We start from the raw sequence: 23822 nt of genomic DNA on the forward strand, positions 1-23822 counted from the left end.
CTTTTCTTTTTTTTTTTTTTAAGGACATGCAAATGTTTCTTTTACCATGTCTAAAGTAATTGTCTATGCTTTTCCATATAACTGTTTTAAAATTTCCATATGCCTCCATTATTTCATCTGTCCCAGTTAAAGTATAAGGAAAGGAGGAAGAGAGTTGGTTTAAACGTCTAAGTTTTCTACTGCCCTTTCTTTCCACATAGAGACTTGTGGATGTGAGGAACCAATCCCCCCACCCATAGCTGTGGTAGCCTTGATAAGAGAACCATATATATATGAATATGAGAATTGTATATATATATGAATTAGAGAATCATTGTTATGTGTGGAGCCTTGCAGTGTAGACATAACATCATTACAGAGGTATTTATCAAGGTTTAGCATGTATTAGTAGTCAATAGCAAAAATAGCTCAAATTTTGGGAATGCAAGCTGGTACAGCCACTCTGGAAAACAGTATGGAGGTTCCTCAAAAAACTAAAAATAGAACTACCCTCCAACCCAGCAATTGCACTACTAGGCATTTACCACAAGGGATACAGGTGTGCTGTTTCGAAGGGACACATTCACCCCAATGTTTATAGCAGCACTATCAACAATCGCCAAAGTATGGAAAGAGCCCAAATGTCCATGGATGGATGAATGGATAAAGAAGATGTGGTGTGGGGCGCCTGGGTGGCACAGTTGGTTAAGCGTCCGACTTCAGCCAGGTCACGATCTCGCGGTCCGTGAGTTCAAGCCCTCGTCAGGCTCTGGGCTGATGGCTCAGAGCCTGGAGCCTGTTTCCGATTCTGTGTCTCCCTCTCTCTCTGCCCCTCCCCTGTTCATGCTCTGTCTCTCTCTGTCCCAAAAATAAATAAACGCTGGGAAAAAAAAAAAAAAAAAGATGTGGTGTGTGTGTGTGTATATATATATATATATATATATATATATATATACATACATATATATATATATGTATGTATATATATATATATACATATACATATATATATATATATATATATACACACACTTATACACATACACACACACACACAATGGAGTTTTACTTGGCAATCAAAAAGAATGAAATCTTGCCATTTGCAACTATGTGGATGGAACTGAAGGGTGTTATGCTAAGTGAAATTAGTCGGAGAAAGACAAAAATCATATGACTTCACTCATAGGAGGACTTTTAGACACAGAACAGATGAACATAAGGGAAGGGAAGCAAAAATAATATAAAAACAGGGAGGGGGACAAAACAGAAGAGACTCATAAATATGGAGAACAAACTGAGGGTTACTGGAGGGGTTGTGGGAGGGGGGATGGGCTAAATAGGTAAGGGGCACTCAGGAATCTACTCCTGAAATCATTGTTGGACTATATGCTACCTAATTTGGATGTAAATTTTAAAAAATGAAAAATAAAATTCAAAAAAAAAGAATTAAAAAATAGCTCAAATTTTAAGTGACAAAAAGAACTTTTTTGTGTGTAGAATAATTTTTTTTAAATGTTTTAAGAAAAGCTCTTTCTCCTCTTTCAGCCTCAAGGTATTGCAGCATGCTGATTGAGGAAGGAGGATTGCAGCATTTATACAACATCAAAGAACACGAACAGACGGATCCCCATGTCCAACAGATTGCTGTGGCCATTCTAGACAGCTTAGAAAAACACATTGTGCGCCATGGGAGACCACCTCCCTGTAAAAAGCAGCCCCAGGCTAGACTAAATTGATAGCCATAAGTAATTGAATAACTGAATCACAGGAATCCTTTTTGTGATAGGTTCATTTGGAATATCTTACCCTCTGTGATGTTTTAGGGGTTTCTATGACAAGAGTCATAAGATCAGTTTGGGATTGACCGTGTAAAGTACTGCCCATGTGAACAGTCTCTAATTTGTCTTGTGATTTTTAACTTCTGAGGCAAGAAGGATCTGTTCCTTCATCATTGCCTTTTAGGAAATTTTCCACATCTTTCCGTGTTTGAACTTACCTGTGCTTGAAATTCTACAGTTTTATGATAAAGTTTGCACGAACCCTTAAGCCAGACTTTTCTGATCTTAAAGTCCCTTCCAATCAATTTGCAGCTTCAGATAAGCTGTTAACCTGATTTCTGGCACTGCTTCAGTTGTAAGTTTTATACTGCTTCTGTATAAAATGGCTTTCTTCTCTGTGTACCTTTTATAAGATGTCCTTCTTAGTGTGAAAGAGCGGAAATCCAAGTCCTGTTTGAAAGCTACTCACCAACTGGAGCCTGGGTGGATGACAGAAAAAATATATTGGAAGGAAAACTATTAAGGGGGAAAGAAATAAGGAACTAGAGAAAGGTCTGCTCTTACAATACAGTTTTTAAACTGGGACAGGCTATCCTGGAGCCCACCTCTTCTGAGGCAGTAAGCAGTAGCTTATTCTTCATATTTATTCCTGGAAGCATGGGCTGCTGCTTCCTACACAGACTGCTGGTTACTCTCTAGAAATATTTCCCGGGACATCACAGTGTAAAATATTACAACATTCTGTGTTAAAGATTAATTGTCTGAATCTCTATAAGTCATACTATTGTGAAAATGTGAATTTTTATAAAATTGTCTCTTGTTAAAACTGAGCATTATTTTCCCTCTATTTCAAAGTCATTTTATTCAGTGACATAGAGACTACACACGGTATTACCTGCTCAGTTAAATATACTTAACAACAGTAAATTTTGTCACAAGAAGTTAAATTTTCTTTCTTTCTTTTTTTTTTCCAAAATACATGTATCTTAATGTTCTCATGTTGGAGAAAGATGTCCACACCTCACTGCCAAAAATCAATGATAAGCGTTAGACTGTTGTTAAATACAATGGTTCTAGATGTAGCGTGTAAAAGGAAATATTTTTTGATGGGTTATTTTTTAGACAATTGCCTTTCCTTTTGAGATACCCGTTACAGCAGAGTAAAGAATCAATTATCATTATATCAATAATGGCAGCTGGGAGGCAGCAAGTCACCAAGAAATTTAATTTCCGTTTAAAATTTTAGTTTGTGAATAAGGTTAATCACAATTTCAGATGACTGCATTTTTTTCCATAGATGGTTAAACTGTTTTCAATAGAGATTTAAAATGGTATGTTTAAATTATGGTGATTATTCAGAGGCATTTTTATTTAGAAAAGAGCTGGCTTATTAGTGTGCTGATAGCATTTTTGACATACATATTTCATACCACTATCACAAAAATCATACTTGAATTATTTCATACTCCTTCGCAGGGATGAAAACTTAAACTAAAAGAAAATAGTTATTTAGAACCATTAAAAACCATATTATATTGTGGATTACTTCTGACTTAATTGGTTTAAGGAATTTTTATAGGCACAAGATAAATTTTCACGGATTGTCTATTTCAGGGGAAATGGAAGATTCTTTTAGCTTTCCCCCTTTTTCCTAGATTTTAATGTCTAAGGCAAAATGTAGAAAATAGGCCGGCCTGCACTAGCTTGGAAATCGCTAGCTATTTTGACTATCTCCAGGCCTCTTAGCTTGTATAGTTAGGGAAAAGCCTGTTTGAGAAGTTTGGCTTCAAGTGTCTCTTCTGTCCTGTTGAAGCAAAAGTATGTGTTCCTTATTAGGCTAGGCTTAGGTTTTTATCTTCACAAATTGTTTTCAGAAATAGCTAACAATGTACAGAAAACAATAACTCCCTTCATTGCTCAGAATAACTTGATAGATGAAGACTTAAAAATATTGAAAATTAGTTTTAAATTTACTACTTTGAACATTGGTAATGGTGGGATATTTCTGAGTCTTAAAAGCAAAATAATTGCTCACATCCCATATATAAAAATTGTAGTGCCTTTGTGGTTGGGATGGTTCTTAAAATTGTGTATCTAACTAAGGCACAGAATTGTCTGTAAGGTCTTGAATCTGGCTAAAATATAGTAGATGTATATATTGAAATTATGAGGCGTAACTGGCCTGTGTCTACAGTTGGAATCTATTAATTAGGCCTATCTTTTACATGCATATAGTAGAATGTAACAGTACTTGGTGCCTTCAAGGGTTACCTCTTCAGTGGCTTAGAGGTGCTGTTTCAAGCACAATTTAGACTAGGGCTGAACCACTCATTGCTCAAATCACTGGTGCACTCAGATATTGTAAAATATCACTACATCAGTCCACAAGCAGCAGCAAGGTTTAGATCTACCAAAGGAAATGGAATTAGACTTTTTAAGAGCATAATGCTGCATGTTGGTATCATTGAGTAAAACAAGAACAGTCTAAAATTAAAGCAGAAATCAGGCATCTTGTTCTTTACATCAAATAAGTTTTGCTCGTGGTCTTTACACTCTAAAAAATCATTTTTTCCTTTTGGCAGTTGAAAAGAAACATAAATCAAGTAGTAATAAGGGGTTAGTTTACTCTCTGGCCAAGGACTCAGTGGTTACTGATCTTAATTGAGGATTTGAAAAATCGTATCAGACCCACAGTTCTAGGAATTGACCTTAAATACTGCTGCTCTTTACCCCTGGACAGAAATGCCAGTTAGTGGCACTAGTCAACTTAATTACCTAAGGTGGAGGTGAATCACCATAAAAGGGTGCTATAGGAATTGAATTTCATGATCTCTTTTGTTTGCAAACTTCAAAGATTCGTGTTTAAAAACATCAAATCTATCAAGCCTAAGAAGTTGTTCTTACTATTGAGACCTTTTGAGTTGGCCCTTTTCCTCCCTAGTCACTTTCATTTAGCTGTATGTTTAATTATGCCATGTGTCAAGATAAGATTGGGCCTTCTTCTAGCCCTTTGGAGCACGTTTTAATGAAAATATATTTTATGTTCTCAGTTACGATACATTAATGAACAATGGTTTTGGCTTAGTGTTTTAAAATGCATGGCGCCCTCATAGAACAACCTGCAGCCAATACCTGAGACTGAAAAGAGGTCATGAGTAGCAGGGAAAACCCACCCCTTTCCTGCCCTCTCTAATGCCATGTTTACAGTATTTGTTCATTGCGCAACTTTTATTTTGGAATAAACAGTATTATTAAACTGAAGGTGTAAATTAAAGGCAGTATCATAATGTCAGCTGATATGGGCAGTTTTATCTGTATGTTACTTATTTGGGAACTTTATATGGATAGGGCCTCAGAGTAGTGTTCTAAGGCAGCCTGTAGAGAAGTTTGCAAACTTACGGTTTCCCTCTCGAATCTGTTGTAGCAGTTTCAAATGATTGTGTGGATATTGGATGTTTAACCTTTACCATTTGCTTTGTATCGACACATTTTTCATTTTAAGTGTTAACTCATGTACTGTTTACTTTAGGAATAATGCAAATCCAACCTTCATCCAGTGATGAGAATAGCAGTATGATAGGAATTTGCTCAGTGTGCTTTAAATGAGTAATTGCTTTATCTTTTTTAGTATCTGATAGACTTTGCATGACACGGTACACTCCTAATTATGCATTCTTTAGTTTCCAAATCTTAACCTAAGACATTCTATATTAACTGATGGGTAGCCTGAGAAAGAGCTTTCTCTGACTGTTTCTCCCCTCAGCCAATATTTTTGGGTAAATTATGGGAAAGTCAATGCTATTTCTCATTTCTCTGGATGAAGCGAAGTTCATTTGGATGGCACAACCAAACTTTAGAGCTAGATAGAATGACTATTAAGAATATTTAGAAAATCCAAATTTATCAAAATTACTCTATGGAAAATCATACATCTAGTTCATTAATACTATTAGCATAATTTCGAACTTCCTTTTGAGGAAACTGTTCAAATGGGTTCTTTTAAGCTTATTTTAATCAGCTTAGAAGCAAGAAGCTACTTAGCTAATGAAAGCTGAGATACACTTTCATAAAAGCAAGAAACTGTTGAAAGCATTTTTTTCTTTAAAAATGGGATGATGTTAATGTTAAGATTTATACTGAGATAATCCGCAAGAATAAAATTTTAAAATCTTAAAATCCTTGACTTTTGTAGAATTCCCACTGTCAAATTCCCACGGACTTATGAGAGAAAGGCTATCTTTTGCTTAAATTTCGATGGAAGAGTTTAACTCCTTTCAAAGGATATGAAAAATTCATTGGGAAATGTAATGTGTATACATTTCCAAGGCTCTCAAATTCTCTGGACTGAAGGCACTGTTCTCACTGTGGCCAGATGAATGGGAGTGTTCTGTACATGAATCATGCTATATTTTAAATCAGGACATCACTTAGGTATTAATGTTGTGTGTACAGAGTTTTGTTTTGGGAATTTTTTTTTTTTGCCTAAATAAATGTTATAAATTTTATGTAAAGCGTGTCTTGTCTACTTTATTTCTAGACTATTTGCTTTAATGCAAGATATAGATTCCTTAGTTATTAACTTGTAGCAATGGCTTACCAGTGGTTTTATTGCACAAGTTTCTAGTACTGGATGGAACTCCATTCATTCATTTCATTAAATACCTGTGCTAGGTCCTGTTTAAGTGTTGGAGTTTATATAATTTATAAATCCCTCAGGAAACTTACAGTTTTGTGGGGAGGAAATATTAAGCATAGAAATATTATTTTAAATTGCATTACAAGCCAGTCCACAGTGCTTATTATAGAGGCACAGAGATCACAATCCAAACTGGGCACCCATTACACAACCCCAAGAAGACTTCCTAGAGAACATAACATCTGGGTTGACATTCATTCACACAACTACTGAGATAATTAACTGATATAATGTATATTAAGAGTATTTAATGAGGGAGATTACCAAAAAACAAGGTTTAAGCCAGAAAGAAGCCTTAGTTATTTATTTCAGTTTCAGAAATTCATTTTGTAGTTGAAGAAACGGTCTTAAATAAAACGAGCTTGTCTGTCACACAGGAAGCCAGTGACAGACTGTGCGCTACAATGCTTATTTCCAGACTTCCAATCCAGTAGGCCTCTCCTCCCCACCACATTGTTACATAATAGCATGAGATTTCTTAGATTTTAGGCATTATGTGATTAAGCATCAAGTGAATGTTACAGAAAAGAATGCACCAAATGGTCACAGAAGTGGAGATAGTCCCTGAGGATGATGTTCTAGGGCAGCGTTAGTGTTAGAATGCTATAGAATCGTTAATGAATGGTCAAAATAAATATGATTGCTTCACTAATATACAAATATGAGATTAGCTGTGTTAGGATGACAGGTTTTTTTTTTTTTTTTAAGTTTTATAACTTCAAAAAGGAAAAATTGTAAAACCTTACTCCACCCTTCCCCCTCCCTCACCCTTTGTCACAGTTTTTATTATGTAGATTGACCCAATCTCTCTTGACTGAATTCCTCCTTTCTTCCCATTATCCTTCCATCTTCTATTCCCCATTAATCTGCATTTTAGGAGTCCTATGAATTGTTCTAACTCCATTAACTCCTCGAACTGAGAGGAGGGGATGAATGGTAGAAACCATGAGCACTCACATTAATCATTTTTGTTCTTATAATTTAAGATTATAATGCAGTCTCAAAATTTAGTCTTTTTTTTTTTTTTTTCAACGTTTATTTATTTTTGGGACAGAGAGAGACAGAGCATGAACAGGGGAGGGGCAGAGAGAGAGGGAGACACAGAATCGGAAACAGGCTCCAGGCTCTGAGCCATCAGCCCAGAGCCTGACGCGGGGCTCGAACTCACGGACCACGAGATCGTGACCTGGCTGAAGTCGGACGCTTAACCGACTGCGCCACCCAGGCGCCCCAAAATTTAGTCTTTACACAGGCTCCAGCCTATGAAAGAGCAAGTCCTAGGCTGGGAGTACCCACAGTGAGCTCTTAGCTTTCAGAAGTAAGCCTTTAGAACAAGTTTGGGGAAACGACACCAATAGCCAGATGCTGCAAATGAATGGCTTACTCCCATGCCTTCAGTAAGACAGCTGCTCAAAATCATCTTGCAATGACTCAGTCAAGGACCATCTCTAATGAGTAGCCCTTCTTGACTTGGGATATGACTACTAACAGCTAAGAACAACAAAAACTCTTAGCTCAGGTGCCTGGCTGGTTCAGCACCACTTTGGGCACAGGGATTGGAAGACAAAACAAAACAAAACAAAACCTTAGCTCTCCTGTCACTTCACATTAATATACATTATAAAAGGAACCATTTTCAATTACATACCTAGAATGTTGTTGTCATATTTGAATATGGAAATTAAAGTGTTTCCAAAAACATATTTTACCTAATTCTCAGTCTCATCAATTTGGCCTTAAACAAAACCCTTCAAAACTGCCGATACTATGAATGATGAGCCAAGTACTGCATTTAACTCTCAAATATCTTGTAAGGAAAGATAATTATTCCCTACCTTTACAGATGAAGGGAAGCCTAACGAGATCAAATGACTTGCCTCAAATCATAAGATATAGAGGAACTTGTAGATTAAACCTAGACACTGTTTTGACACTAGTATCGCCACTATTTGTAGAACTTTTGCTATTTTGTAAAATTAGTACTAATGATTTTCAATGCAAAGCAAAGGTATAATCAAAATCCCTTTGAAACTGATTCATGAAATAAAGCACATTATTATTAGTGGATATTAGCAGTGGATTTAAAGATTTCCCCTTTAAAGACCTATGAGACTAAATCAACCATAATTTAGGTTTTGGGGTCAATCAATTAACACTATATGCCAAGTACTATTAGAAGGGGTCTATAATTTCAAATACTACTAGTTACTCGATAGATTCCAATGACTGACTTGGAATTCCAATGTAACTGGAAAGTATATCAAGGTAAGCACTATGCTAAACCTTTTTATGTGTATTTTCTCAGTTAAGCCTTGCAACCTTATAACAACGGTGACAATTATTCCATTTTATGGATACAGAAATTGTGAGGTATTAAATAACTTTGCCAGGGTCACAGACTATTAGGTGTCATAGTCACACCTTAAGACTCAGGTCTGTCAGGCTCTGAAATCTATGCTCTTAATCACTGTGCTATACAGAGGAAAAATCCAATTTAACCATTAATGCCAATCTCAAATCCAGTTTAAACCTTTCCTGTTTAGGGCTCCTGACACTTTGTGCTCCTCTGTGGTTCCAGTTCCTTTCTTTATTTCCTAGGCAGGCTCTTTCCATAACAAAGGTTTTATTGCTGATCACAATGGGAGAAATAAACCAAAGCTAACAGACATAGATATGGGTAAATCACAGATGTTAATAGCTCATCTTTGTGTGCTTCCTCAATGCCCAGAAAGAGACAAATACTTGCTCAAAGTCACAGACCTTTTCCCTTAGAAAGCATCCTATCTATTTGAAAGCCAAAAATAACACATAGGGTAGAAGTTCTATTAGCTTTTAAGTAACTGCCCAAAGGAGAGGTGAAGTGGAATTTGAATTCAGGCTTTTTTGACATCAAAGTTCATGATCTTTCCTCTATACTTCAGGTCCATGAGGCTTAAGAGATTTTATAAAATTCTTAAAGAATGTCAACCATGATTTAAAGAGATCTTGACTACAGTTTTCTAATTTCATTTCAAAGTTTAATTTCTTTATTTTGTTATTTTTAAAGATATTTTTATTAAGTTTATTTATTTTGAGAGAGATAGAGCATGTGAGGGAGAGAGGGGAAGAAGGAGAGAGAGAGAATCCTGAGCAGGCTCTACACTTCAGTACAGAGTCTGATGTGGGGCTTGAACCCATGAACTGTGAGATCATGACCTGAGCTGAAACCAAGAGTCAGACGCTTAACTGACTGAGCCACTCAGGTGCCCTATTATTATTGTCTTTAAGTAGGCTTCAGCCCAAAATGGGCCTTGAACTCACGACCCTGAGATGAAGATAAGAGCTGAGATCAAGAGTCAGATGCTTAACTTGTGGGACCCAAGGAATTTAACAAAAACCCCCTACCCCTGGACAAGCAGAGCAAGACTAACTCCATTTTGTGCTACACCCACCATCTCATGTATAACCCCCACATGACCTACTTATTGCTTAAGACACTCCCCCACCCTAGTCAAGCCGGAGGGCACACCCTTACTGGAAACCGGCTCACATAGGAACTTGGAACCCCTAACCGCCAAAGAGTGTAAACCCCGCCTTTTGCCTGCCAAACTTGTGCGCCAATTCTGACCAGAGTGATAGGCTAGTTCAAACAGTTACTATAGGGTAAATTGTAATTCAATTGTCCACATGCGTGTGGACTAACATGACTATGCAACTTTCTGTGTGTGTTACAATCTCATTAGCCATTGGCCCCTATAAAACTGCTATGCCTCTTAACCTAGGGGTCCAAGTCCCTGCTCCGCTGTGTCGGGTATACTTGGGCCCAAGCTCGAGCTTGCAAATAAACCCTCGTGCGTTTGCATCGGTATTGGCTCCTCGGTGGTCTCGGATTCGAAATCGGGGGCATTACAAATTGACTGAGCCACCCAGGTGCACTGAGAAGTTGAATTTCTTTAAACTTCTCAGTTTATCTACATCTGCACAATCCTTCCCTACCTTTTCTTCAGAGTTGGCAGGAAGAGAGTAGGGTATGTCAGTGAAGGCTTTGTAGAGGAATTGACATCTAAGTGAGATTAAAAGGATCAATAGGAATTAGGTGGGGGGGGTGGGTAGAGCGAACAACAACAAGTGTGCAAAAGTACATTTCTGGGGGCGCCTGGGTGGCTCAGTTTGCTAAGCTTCCGACTTGGTTTCTGCTCATGATCTCACGGTTTGTGAGTTCGAGCCTGGCATCGGGCTCTGTGCTAGCAGTGCAGAACCTGCCTGGGATTCTCTCTCTCTCCCACTCTCTCTGCTCCTTTCCTGCTCACACTGGTGCATGCTCTGTTCGCTCTCTATATTTAAGAGTCTCTTATGTTTTGTTCCTGTTAGAGCACCATCTTTAAGAATTTTTTTATTCTTCATGAGATGGGAGGTTATAGGAGAGTTTTGTTTAGAAGGGTGACATGACCATTTAAAATGATCACCCCATGGGACACCTGGGTGGCTCAGTTGATTAGGCAACCAACTTTGGCTCAGGTCATGATCTCACAGTTTGTGAGTTCAAGCCCCGTGTGGGGCTCTGTGCTGACAGCTCGGAGCCTGGAGCCTACTTTGGATTCTGTGTCTCCCCCTCTCTCTGCCCCCTCCCCTGCTCACACTCTGTGTCTCTCTGCCTCTCAATAATAAATAAATGTTAAAAAAATAAAATAAAATGATCACCCCAGCTCCTGTTTTGAGAATAGATTTCAGTGGAGCAAGGGTGGAAGCTGAGAAACCAGATAAGAAGATCTTGTAAAAATCCAAGCAGGGGCGCCTGTGTGGCTCAGTTGGTTGAGTGTCAGACTTTGGCTCAGGTCAGGATCTTGCAGTCTGTGGGTTTGAGCCCTGTGTCGGGCTCTGTGCTGACAGCTCAGGGCCTGGAGCCTGCTTCGGATTCTGTGTCTCCCTCTCTCCCTGACCCTCCCCCATTCATGCTCTGTCTCTCTCTCTCTCTCTCTCTCTGTCAAAAATAAATAAACATTTAAAAAAATAATAAAAAAAAATCCAAGCAGGCAATGACAAGCTGTTGGCCCAGGGAAGAGGTAGAACATAGATAATCTCTAGATATATTTTGAAGATAGAACCAAGGGTTTCTTAAAAGGTAGGATAGGTGATATAAGAATAAAAAACAAGGGGGCACTTGGCTGGCTCAGTTGGTAGAGCATGGGACTCTTGACCTTGGGGTCATGAGTTCAGCCCTAATGTTGGACCAAGAGCCTATTCTTAAAAAAGGAGAGAGAATAAAAGAGTTAAAAATGATTTCCAAGATTTCATAAGCAACTGAAAATGAAGAAATTGCCACATATACTGAAATAGAAAAGACTGGCAAGAAAAGCAAGTTAGGGGGAGGATATCAAGAGTTTACTTTTGGACACATTAAGGCTGTTTATATAACCAGGTTGTCTATATGTTGAATAGACAGCTGGGTATGAGTCTGAAGTTCGAAAGTGAGGCATGGGGTAGACATAAAAAATAGGGATACATCAGCATATAGATTGCTTGCAAAGTGATGAAACTAGAGAAAATCCTCACAAGTAAAAGAATGGATAGAGGAGAGGTATACAAGCACTGAGTCCTGGCATACACAAAGAAGTAGAATTCTGAGTGATGAGGAATCAGGAGGATGAGAAGGAGCAGCCAGTGAGGTAGGTGGAAAAGAGAAAGAAAGAAGATGTTGGGGGCGGGGGGGGGGGGGAAGAGATGTATTCTGGAAGCTAAATGAAAGTATGTATGTATGTATGTATGTATGTATGTATGTATGTATGTATTTATTTATTTATTTATTGATGTATTATTTTTTGTGAATATATTTTAGAGAAGAAGAAATCACTTGGGTCAAATGCTGCTGAACAGTCAAATAAGATGAAGAATGAAAAGTGCATTTATCAACTTGACAAGAACTGTTTAGTAGAGTGGCCAGGGTGAAAGAAAATGGTAAGAGACACCAGGTACAGACCACACTTTAGAGAGGTTTTACTGTAAACAGAGTAGAAGAGATGGGGGGGAGTACGTTGTCAAAAGTTTAGAAGTAGTAGAAAAACCAATGAATTACCCAAGTAGTGATTAGTATAAGTTTCTTGTGCACACCAAAACCCTGCAAACCAAGAGCACTCAAAACCAAGAAATGGAATGAGGCTCAGGGGTTATAAAGCAGCTTATATAGTGAGAAAGCAGTGATTACTCTTCACAGTGGTTGGTTATAATATTAGAGTTGTCTTAAATGATAAGGAATTGATTAGTGGTTACCTCATACCAACCTTGGGAAACAGTTTAAGTTTTGCTTATTATTTTCAGAAGCATAAGCAAGAAATGACCCAGGTTAAGTTAGCCTTGCAAAATAAATTAAATTAAACTTTGTACAACTAACTGTTTTTTTCTGTTCAGGGAATTTTTGAGGGTGGTCTCCATTTGTTTTTGACTTTTACAACCTGAATAATTAGGTCAAAAGTATTTTTTTGTTTTTAATTATGGAAAGAGTATAGGCTTTTTTTTTTTAATGTTTTTTTTTTTTTTAATTTATTTTTGACAGAGAGAGAGAGACAGAGCATGAGTGGGGGAGGGTCAGAGAGAGAGGGAGACACAGAATCCGAAGCAGGCTCCAGGCTCTGAGCCATCAGCACAGAGCCCCATGCGGGGTTCGAACTCACAGACCGCGAGATCATGACTTGAGCTGAAGTCAGACGCTCAACCCACTGAGCCACCCATGTGCCCCAGTATAGGCTTTTTTTTAAATTTATTTTTTATTTTTTAAAAGACTTTATTTTTGAAGTTATTTATTTATTTATTTATTCAGAAAGAAGGAGAGAGAGCCAGGAAGGGGCAGAGAGAGAGGGAGAGAGAATCCTAAGCAGGAGTTCGAACCCATGAACCATGAGATCATGACCTGAGCCAAAACCAAGGGTTTAATGCTTACCCACTGAGTCACCCAGGTGTCCCTTAAATATTTTATTTTTAAGCAATCTCTGCACCCAACATGGGGCTCAAACTTAACAACCCTAAGATCATAAGTGGGAACATGCTGCACCCACTGAGCCAGTCAGGTGTCCCTCAGCTTGTTTATGTGCTGGTGTCAATGATCCAAGAAAGGGGACAAATGATAATTCAGGAGAAAGAAAGGATGTTGCTGGGTGATGTCTTTGACTAAGCAAGAGCGGATAAGATCTAGTGGACAAGTCCAAATACAGGAGCTGGCCTTAGGTAAGAGCAAAATAGTTGATAGTAATAGGCAGTAAGGCAAAGACAGTTTGCCCATACAGAGAGGTGGGTAGTTGTTGATGGTGAGAACTTAGGATGCTCTTTTTTTCTTAATTTTTTTTTTTTTTTTTTCAACGTTTATTTATTTTTGGGACAGAGAGAGACAGAGCATGAACGGGGGAGGGTCAGAGAGAGAGGGAGACACAGAATCGGAAACAGGCTCCAGGCTCTGAGCCATCAGCCCAGAGCCTGACGCGGGGCTCGAACTCACGGACCGCGAGATCGTGACCTGGCTGAAGTCGGACACTTAACCGACTGCGCCACCCAGGCGCCCCAGGATGCTCTTTTTTTAAAATTTTATTTTATTGCTTTTCTTTTTTTCAGTAAAACAGGAAGCTGAGAATATGTTTGGAGGAGGAGGTGTTGGAAGTTGGAGGATAGAGAAGTTATGAAATAATAGTCCACTGAAAATAAACTCCCAACATTGACTGGACTGGGAGTTAGAAAACTAGATTTTGATTCCCAGGTTTTCTGTTCATCACGTGGGTAAAATTTAACTTGTCTATTCAATCTCTCAGGTGTTCAGTTTCTCTGTGGGTAAAATGGAGATACCTACTGTAAATAACTTATTAATATTTATTGTTTATTTTTGAGAGAGACAGACGGGGGTGGGGGGGGGAAGGGCAGAGAGAGAGAGAGAGAGAGAGAGAGAGAGAGAGAGGAGAGAGACACACAGAATCTAAAGCAGGTGCCAGGCTCTGAGCTGTCAGCACAGAGCCAGACAGGGAGCTCAAGCTCACAAGCAGTGAAATCATGACCTGAGCTGAAGTCAGACAGTTGATGGACTGAGCCATGCAGAAGCCCTGGATTTTTTTTTTTTTTAATGAGGATTAAATAAAAGAATAAATGTGAAAGGAAAGCATTTTGCAAAGTATTTGTACTTGAAAAATAACTAACTTTTGAATCCACTTATTAAGGACTTGCTATGTGTCAAGCATTATCATAGTTTTATGTATGTTATCTTATTTAATCTTTACACACCAACCCTGGGCGCGAACACATTCTTATCACATTTTACTGATGGAGATGTTGAACTTCAGTGAAATTAAGAACTTTGCTCAAGGTTCACAAATTAGTAGATGGCTGAGCAGGCATTCCAATCCAGGGTTCAACTCTAAGGCTCATACTCTTAAGAACTACCCTTTTCAAGACATATTTTTACTTAAATTAGCTGAAGTGTACTAATTTACTGCTTTCACGGTTTCTTTCTTGGAGCAGGTTATAAGGATTTTCTTAGTACCTTGCAGGTCACAAGAAAGCTGAGTAAAGGAAGTCAGAAGTGTTTTTGATACTTGATTCATTCAATGTCGGTAGGAGTTGGATCAACAGAGAAGAGTGATAAAAGAGGTGTTGTTACCACAGTTTTAGGAGAAAGGTCTTTAAAAATATATTTTTTAAAGTATTTATCTATATATCTATATATCTATATCTATATCTATATCTATATCTATATCTATATCTATATCTATATCTATATCTATATCTATATCTATATCTATATCTATATCTATATCTATATATATTCTAGGGGTGCCTGCCTGACTCAGTCAGTAGACCATGGGACTCTCAATCTTGGGTCCTGAGCTGAAGCCCCACGTTGGGTATAGAGAGTACTGAAAATACATAAGTAAATATTCTATTTTCCAACTTCACAGAGCTAGTCTGTGGGCATACTCTAGAGTGGCTACAGGAGTGAGGTATCAACCCCTGAGGTGTGGGTTTAAGGCAAGTTGGTCTCAGACGCGTGAGTAGGAGTTGGGTGAGCGCTCTCCGTGGCGTTGGTGTGCCCAAAGGAGGACGGTTGGGCCCTGATAGGGTGGGGTGGTGGTCGGCACGGGTAGGCGAGGGGCGGGCCGGGCCCGGGGGCGGGGTCTGCGGCGGTCCGGCCTCCGAGGGAGGGGGAGAGGCCGCGGCGGGCGCGTGCGCGTGGTCACGCCGGGCGTTTCAAAACCCCTGCGGTCCGGACGGAGCAGCGTGATTGCTGCGTGCGCTGCCCGGGAGCGGGCGCTCCTCAGCTGCCTCACAGCGAGGTTCGACCCCTTCTCTCGCGGGATCCGGGTCCGCGCTCGACGCTCGCTCTCTCCTGCCGCCCCGCCGACGGGGGTCGCCATGGTTCACTTCTTGCACCCGGGCCTGTCGCCCAGGAATATCGTCCCTCCCGACGCTCAGAAGGATGCCCTGGGTTGCTGCGTGGTGCAGGTGAGCACCGGGGCGGGGACGCGAACCTCGGCGGGACGCCGCGCTAGCCAGGGAGTCGTCGGGGACTGTGCGAAGGCACTTGCTGGTTCGTTTGGCTGACGTGGGGTAAAGTCTGAAGAGTGAGCCGAGGCTGGGCTCCTGTCGTCGCTGGGGAAGTGCACGCTGGAAGGGAGTTTTCTGTCCCGGGCGTCCCAGCCTCTGGGCCGAGCGCTCTGACCTGGCGCCGCAGCGTTCAGGCGCGGCGAGGGCGAGTCCCCCCCTCCGGCTGACCCGAGGGCATCTCCTCCTCCGGTCTGCGATTCCCATCTGTGGAGGCAGCCGCCGTTTGCTGAGTGGTGTAAGTTCGGACGTCAACTCTCTAGGCTTGGCCGGCAGTTGACGGTGGCGCTTATTATTGTCATAATGAACCCAAATGCCCCCGACCTCGACCGTACTGCCACGTGCGTTGTGAACGTGGTACTCCGTAGAGACTGTGACCCAGCAGTCCCTAGTACCCGAGGCCTGTGCCCCGGAACTCTAGCTGGAAGCCGCTCGTGCATCCGGCGAGGGGGTGGGGGGACTAGAACCCCAAGACTTGAAATTCTTTCAGTTCACGTGTACCCCCTTCCGCCCTCCCTCCACGGAATTCCTATTAAACTACACCTACAAAAATGCAAACCAAGAGAGTGTATTTTCTGCTGTGTTAAGTATCGCGTTTCTAGAGTAATCCGGTTATCTCTAGTCTTTTGTGTGCATTGATAGTCTCCATTTTTCTGTGGTCTAGGGCAGTTGAGAACTCTAAAGGTTAGTTGATTTGCTTAAGAACCTGAACTTGACTTCGGGTGTTCTGGGGTCAGATTCCACATTCTACAACGCCCCAAGGGCCACGACTCTTAGAACTCAAAATCCACTTAAGGCTCAACCTAAAATATGGAGGGAAGGAAACGTTCGTTGAGGTTGTACTTTACGTGCAATACCTTGTTGGAAGATTGTTGTGCCCTACAACGATCTGTCCTGTACTTCTCTGTACTCTGTTGGATTCACTTTTAATGCTGCTATATAATTTGTAAATTTGTTTGTAGCAAATAGAAAAGCTGGGTTTTTAAGCATGTACTATATAGCACAGTATCTCAAGCACATTTTTTGTTGACGCTAATTGGAATTGAAACAAGATTTTTCCCTAGAAATCAAACCAACCCATTTTCTGCCTGGTTCCATAGTGTACTGCATACATTCGTTTTCTTGGTAAGATTTTATTTTCAATTAATCTTGAAAATTAACACATTTTCGCTTATATATATTTTCCCATTTACGTCATCTTTAATTTTATTTAGTAATGTGTTGTAGTTTTTGATAATAAAGGTCTGTGACATATTTTGTTAAATTCATCCCTATTTTTGATACTGTAAAAATATTTTTGAAAAACAATGCAAAGAATTTTTTGGTGTATTGCTCTTGCATCCTACAATCTTGCTAGATTCACTTTTTTTTTTTTAAAGATTTCTTAAGATTTTCGTCACAGTTATGTCATCTGCAAATAAAGACAGCTTAACTTTATTCCCTTTTAGTCTATGCTTTTTTTTTAAGTCTATGCTTTTTATTTCCTTTTTCTAAATTGTATTTTCTCTAGAACCTTTGTAAAATGTTGAAGTGGTGAGAGTAAACATCTTTGTATTCTAGATCTTTCACCTTTAAGTATGATACTGGTTAAAGGTTTTTCCATAGATGCCCTTTATCAAGTTAAGGATGTTTTCTTCCATTCCTAGTTTGTCAGGAGTATATTTAAAAAAAAAAATTTTTTTTTAATGTTTTTATTTTTGACAGAGAGAGAGAGAGAGAGAGAGAGAGAGCGCGAGCGAGCGAGCATGAGCTGGGGAGGGGCAGGAGAGAGAGGGAGACATAGAATCAGAAGCAGGCTCCAGGCTTTGAGCTGTCAGCACAGAGCCCCTTGCAGGGCTCAAATTCACAGCCTGAGCCGAGCCGAAGTCGGACGCTCAACTGACTGAGCCACCCAGGCGCCCTTGCCAGGAGTATTTTTAAAATCATGAATGTGTGTTGAATTTTGTCAAGTGCTTTTTCAGCATTTATTAAGATTATATGTTTTTGTTGTTTTTCTGTTAATGTGGTGGACTTTCTAGATTGTGAATTTAACTTTACATTTACATCTAAACCCCACATGGTCATGATGTATTGTTTTTATATACCACAGGATTTTATTTGCTGATATTTCGTTAAGTATTTGTATGCCCCGTGTTTATGAGGGAGATTGCTCTCCAGAGATATTTTATCTAGTTTTAGTATCACGATAATGCTGGCCTCAAAAATGAATTGGGAATTGTTCCCTGTTCAATTTTTTTTCCTATTCAATTTTTTGAGTTTGTGGAGGATAGATATTATTTTTTGCCTTTTTAAAAATTTAATTATTTGTTTTGAGTAAACTCTGCCCTCAATGTGGGGCTCAAACTCATGACCCTGAGATTATTTCTTCCTTAGATGTTTAATAGCACTCATCAGTGAAGCCACTGAAACTAATTTCTTTGGGAGAGCTATTCATATACTTCATTTTATGTTTTATAAAAGCATCAATTTATCGAGTCATAACATTCCTAAATATGTATGCATTTATTAATGGATTATCAGTTTTTGTAGTTATTTAAGTAATTTGCCTATTTCATCTGAGTTACCAAATTTATTGGCAAAATTGTTCATAGGATACCTTTTTGTCATTTTAATTCTTATAGGATCTGTAATGATGTTCCCTCTTTTGTTCCTGGTATTGGTGTTTTCTCTTTTTACTTTCTTTTAGTCTTTGTATCTAGGGATTTAATAATTGTTAGTTTTTTTGAAGAACTAACTTTTGGTTTTGATTTATATCCATTGCACATCTGTTTTCTCTTATTTCTGCTTGTATCTTTATAATTTCTTATGTTTATCTTTGGGTTTAACTTACTCTCTATCTTTTTAAGGTGGAAACTTAGGGCATTAAATTTATAAGTTGTTTCTAAATTTTTTAAAATGTTTTTAAATTTATTTTTGAGAGAGGCATAGCGCGAGTGGGGGAGGGGCAGAGAGACAGACAGACAGACACACACACACACACACACACACACACACACACACACACAATCTGAAGCAGGCTCAAGTCTCTGAATTGTTAGCAAAGAGCCTGATGCGGGGCTTGAACTCATGAACCTTAAGATCATGACCTGAGCCAACGTTGGACGCTTCACAGACTGAGCCACCCAGGCGACCCTTACATCTTGTTTCTAATACAAACATTTCCTCCAATAGTGCTTTGGTTAATACCCATAAACTCTGGTATATTGTTCACAATATTTTCTAATTTCCATTATGATTTCTTCTTTGAGCCATGGGATGTTTAGAAATGTATTGCTTCATTACCAAATAGTTGGGGATATTTAACATACCTTTTTTTTTTTTTAAGGGGGGGAGGGGAGAGGGAGAGAGAATCCCAAGTAGGCCCCTCACCCAGTGCAGAGTCCTTCACGTGGCTTGATTCTAGGACCTGAGCTGAAATCAAGAGTTGGGTGCTCAACCAACTGAGCCAGTCAGGCACTCCACACATCTTTTTTTTTTTTAAATTGACTTCAAACGAGGGGCGCCTGGGTGGCTCAGTCGGTTAAACGGCTGACTTCAGCTCAGGTCATGATCTCGCGGTCCGTGAGTTCGAGCCCCGCGTGGGGCTCTGTGCTGACAGCTCTGTTCTGTGATTCAGAACAGGCCGAATCTGAAATCAGCCTGCTTCAGATTCTGTGTCTCCCTCTCTCTGACCCTACCCCGTTCATGCTCTGTCTCAAAAATAAATAAACGTTAAAAAAAAATTATAAATTGACTTCAAACATAATTATTGTTAGAGACCATACTCTATGATTTTAATCCATTTGTATACATATATTTTAAATGTTTGTTTATTTTTGAGATAGAGAGCACCAGCATGGGAGGGGCAAAAAGGGGTGGGGAGACAGAGGATCCAAAGTGGGCTTTGCACTGACAGTGGTGAGGCTTGAACTCAGGAACTGTGAGAATCATGACCTGAGCTGATGCTGGACACTCATCAGACTGAGCCACTCAGGTGCCCCTTAATCCATTTACATTTATTGAGATTCGTTTTATGGCTCAGATATGATTTATCTTGGTGCACACTTATGTGCACTTAAAGATATATATTGTACAGCAATATATATGGGTTTTATCTATGAATGTCAGGTGAAGTTGGTTGATAATGTTAATTTTCTACATTCTTACTCCTTTTCCAGCTCCTTGTTTTTTATCAGTTGTTTAAAGATGAATGTTCATTTCCAACTCTGGATTTTTCTTTTTATTCTTTGAGTTTGCTTCATGAATTTTGAAGCTGTTAGTAAGTGCATATACATTTAGGAATTACGTCTTCCTGATGAATTGATCCTTTTATCTTTATGTATTCTGGTAATAGTCTCGCCTTGAAGTCTTTTTCTGACATTAATATAGTTAACTCCCTTTTCCTTATGATTGGTATTTGACGATCCTGTGTGGTTGTTCATGTTTAAAGCACATCTCTTTTTTTTTTTTTATTTATTTTTGAGACAGAGAGAGACAGAGCATGAACAGGGGAGGGGCAGAGAGAGAGGGAGACACAGAATCTGAAACGGGCTCCAGGCTCTGAGCTGTCAGCACAGAGCCTGACGCGGGGCTCGAACTCACGGACCGCGAGATGGTGACCTGGCTGAAGTCGGACGCTTAACCGACTGCGCCACCCAGGCGCCCCTAAAGCACATCTCTTGTAGAAAAGCTCTTTTATTCAGTCTGACAGTCTGCCTTTTAAATCAGAGTAAATGTGATTATCAAAATTGTTGGGTTTAAAGTCTGCTGTGTTGCTATTTGTGTTTTATTTGTCCTGTTTGTCATTTTGTTTCTTCCTTTCCTGACTTGAAAACTTTTCAAGTTTCATTTTATCTCTCCTATTGACTTGCTAGTTCTGCTTCTCTCCTTTACCTTCTTCCAGTCTTTCCCCCCTCCCCCCTTCTGTCAGTCTTTAATGGTCACTCAAAGGTAGCAGTTTTTAAAGTGTGGATTTAGGACCTCTGTGGTCTTTAAGGCCCCATTTTCTTTTTTTTTTTTATATTTATTTATTTTTGAGAGACAGAGACAGAGCATGAGCAGGGGAGAGGCAGAGAGAGAAGGAGACACAGAATCTGAAAGCACGCTCCAGGCTCTGAGCAAGCTGTCAGCACAGAGCCCGATGTAGGGCTTGAACCCGTGAACTGTGAGATCGTGACCTGAGCCAAAGTTGGACGCTCAACTGACTGAGCTACCCAGGCACCCCAGCGTGGAATTGGGTTTTTAACTTCTTTTATTTCTAAATGAATTAATACAGGTTTTAAAGATTTCTGAGTTTTAACTTATGTAGGTAACATGTTGATAGATAGAATCCAGTTTTTAAGAGTATAAAGTGGTCCTAAGACCAAGAAGTTTGAGAGTCACAGCTCTGGGTTTTAAAATACACATTTGACTTGATCACATTCTACTTTAAAATATATCAGTTTAGGGGCACCTGGGTGGCTCAGTTGGTTAAGCATCCGACTTCAGCTCAGGTCATGATCTCACTATTCGTGAATTCGAGCCCCACATCTGTGCTGACAACTCGGAGCCTGGAACCTGCTTCAGATTCTGTGTCTCCCTCTCTTTGCCCCTTCCCCACTCAGGCTCTGTCTCTCAAAAATGAATAAACGTTAAAAATTTTTTTTAAATATAGCAGTTTACCTTAAAACAGTATTCTTTGATTTTTTTTCCCTTTTGTTTTGTCCTTGGTGCTAGTGAGATAATATACCTCTTACTTCTCCATGTTATAAATTGCACAATTTATTAATTTATTTTTGCTTTGATCAGTTATTTCTTAAAGACATTAGGAAATAAAAAAGTTTTTTTCTTTATCCACGTTTCCATTTCCATTACTCCCTTTTTCTTAAATCCCAAATATTCATCTTCTTTCCTTTTTCTTCAGCTTAAAGAACATTTAACCTTTCTTATAGTGTAGATTGGTTGGCAACAAGTTCTCTCTGCTTTTTGTTTGAGAATATCTTTATTTCAGCTTTATTTCTGAAAGCTATTTTAATTGTACTTAATTTTTTTCCCCTATTGTACTTTTTTGGGAAAGATTTTGTTTTATTAAATTTTTTTAATGTTTATTTATTTATTTTGAGAGAGAGAGAGAGCAGGGGAGGGGCAAAGAGAGAGAATCCCAAGCAGGCTTTGCACTGTCCGTGCAGAGCTGGATGTGGGGCTCAAACTCAACAAACCTTGAGTTCATAACCTGAGCCAAAATCAAGAGTTGGACACTTCACTGACTGAGCCACCCAGGCACCCCTCAACATAAGAATTTTTGAGGAACACAGTCTATAGCAAGGAGTGAGGGCTAATTTTAAAGGAGTGATTTGGGGGACACAGCCCAAGGCAACCTTAACAAATCATTAACAAGTCTTAACAAATGTTAAGAATCTTGATGAGATTAGTGGAATCTTTATGAGAGAATGGAGGGAGATTTGAGACCTGGAGACACAGGGAGGAAGGCCATGTGAAGATGAAGACAGAGATCATTTTTGCTGCCTCAGTTGGGGAGAGCCAGGAGCTTCTACAAGCTGATAACAGTTTTTCCCTTGAGCCTTCAGAGGAGAATGGCCCTGCTCTGGGGACTTGTTTTCTGGACTTCTGTTCTCCAGAACTGTGAGAGAACAAATTTCTGTTGTTTTTAGCCATCTCATTTTTTTTTCTCAGTCTTTATTTAATTTATTTTTTTATTTTATTTTATTTTTTTAATTAAAAAAAATTTTTTTTAACGTTTTATTCATTTTTGAGACAGAGAGAGACAGAGCATGAACGGCGGAGGGGCAGAGAGAGAGGGAGACACAGAATTGGAAGCAGGCTCCAGGCTCTGAGCCATCAGCCCAGAGCCCGATGCGGGGCTTAAACTCACGGACCGCGAGATCGTGACCTGAGCCGAAGTCGGCTGCCCAACCGACTGAGCCACCCAGGCGCCCCTTAATTTATTTTTTAAATTTACATCCAGGTTAGTTGTAATATAGTGAAACAATGATTTCAGGAGTAGATTAATGCCTCTTACCCATTTAGCCCATCCCCCCTCTCACAACCCCTCCAGTAACCCTCTGCTTGTTCTCCATATTTAAGAGTTTCCTCTGTTTTGTCCCCCTCCCTGTTTTTATATTATTTTTGCTTCCCTTCCCTTGTGTTCATCTGTTGTGTGTCTTAAACTCCTCATATGAGTGAAGTCATATGATTTTTGTCTTTCTCTGACTAAGTTTGCTTAGCATAATACCCTCTAGTTCCATCCACGTAGTTGCAAATGGCAGGATTTCATTCTTTTTGATTGCCTACTAATAGTCCAGTGTGTGTGTGTGTGTGTGTGTGTGTGTACACACCAAATCTTCTTTATCTACTCATCCATCGATGGACATTTGGGCTCTTTCCATACTTTGGCTATTGTTGATCGTGCTGCTATAAACATTGGGATGCATGTGCCCCTTCTAAACAGCATCCCTGTATCCCTTGGATAAATACTTAGTAGTGCAATTGCCGGGTCGTAGGGTAGTTCTATTTTTAATTTTTTGAGGAACCTCCATATTGTTTTCCAGAGTTAATCATCTCATTTGTTGTAATTTTAGCCACACTAGGAAACAAATACATGTTCTAACTTCATTCACCTCCCTTCTGTCTTCTTTGAGAGTTTCATGTTGTCAGAACCAAACTGACAGCAGGGCAAGGGAATCTGTTCAGGAGATCTGCTTTATTCCAGTAGAGAGCAGGGTAGAGAAGATTAAGGAGTGAGTCTGGGTAGGAGGTAGGTGGCAAGTGCTGTAGTACAGTTCTGCTTACATAAAGTTTACAGACATGGAGAACTAAATAGTATACAAGATAATGATTGC

At 39.5% G+C, this 23822-nt stretch overlaps 2 protein-coding genes across 6 annotated transcripts in view; both read left to right on the top strand.

Annotated features, from left to right (window-relative positions):
* ZYG11B (zyg-11 family member B, cell cycle regulator) overlaps positions 1 to 6262 on the top strand; it is a 92716-nt gene extending 86454 nt beyond the window's left edge. The window contains exon 14 of the mRNA XM_006934745.5: positions 1525 to 6262. Coding sequence (XP_006934807.1) covers positions 1525 to 1715 — 191 coding nt within the window. The 3' untranslated portion in view covers positions 1716 to 6262. The remainder of the gene's footprint in view (positions 1 to 1524) is intronic.
* A 9122-nt stretch (positions 6263 to 15384) lies between these two features.
* ZYG11A (zyg-11 family member A, cell cycle regulator) overlaps positions 15385 to 23822 on the top strand; it is an 84323-nt gene continuing 75885 nt past the window's right edge. For 2 of the 5 annotated variants that reach the window (XM_003990190.5, XR_006584278.1), the window contains exon 1: positions 15393 to 15906. In XM_003990190.5, coding sequence (XP_003990239.3) covers positions 15817 to 15906 — 90 coding nt within the window. In that variant the 5' untranslated portion in view covers positions 15393 to 15816. Of the gene's footprint in view, positions 15907 to 23822 lie in introns of all 5 variants that reach the window. The other 3 variants (XM_045035846.1, XM_045035845.1, XM_045035843.1) reach the window with 3 other exon arrangements.

The sequence above is a fragment of the Felis catus genome, chromosome C1 (assembly GCF_018350175.1).
Source record: "Felis catus isolate Fca126 chromosome C1, F.catus_Fca126_mat1.0, whole genome shotgun sequence".
NCBI classification, from domain to species: Eukaryota; Metazoa; Chordata; class Mammalia; order Carnivora; family Felidae; genus Felis; species Felis catus.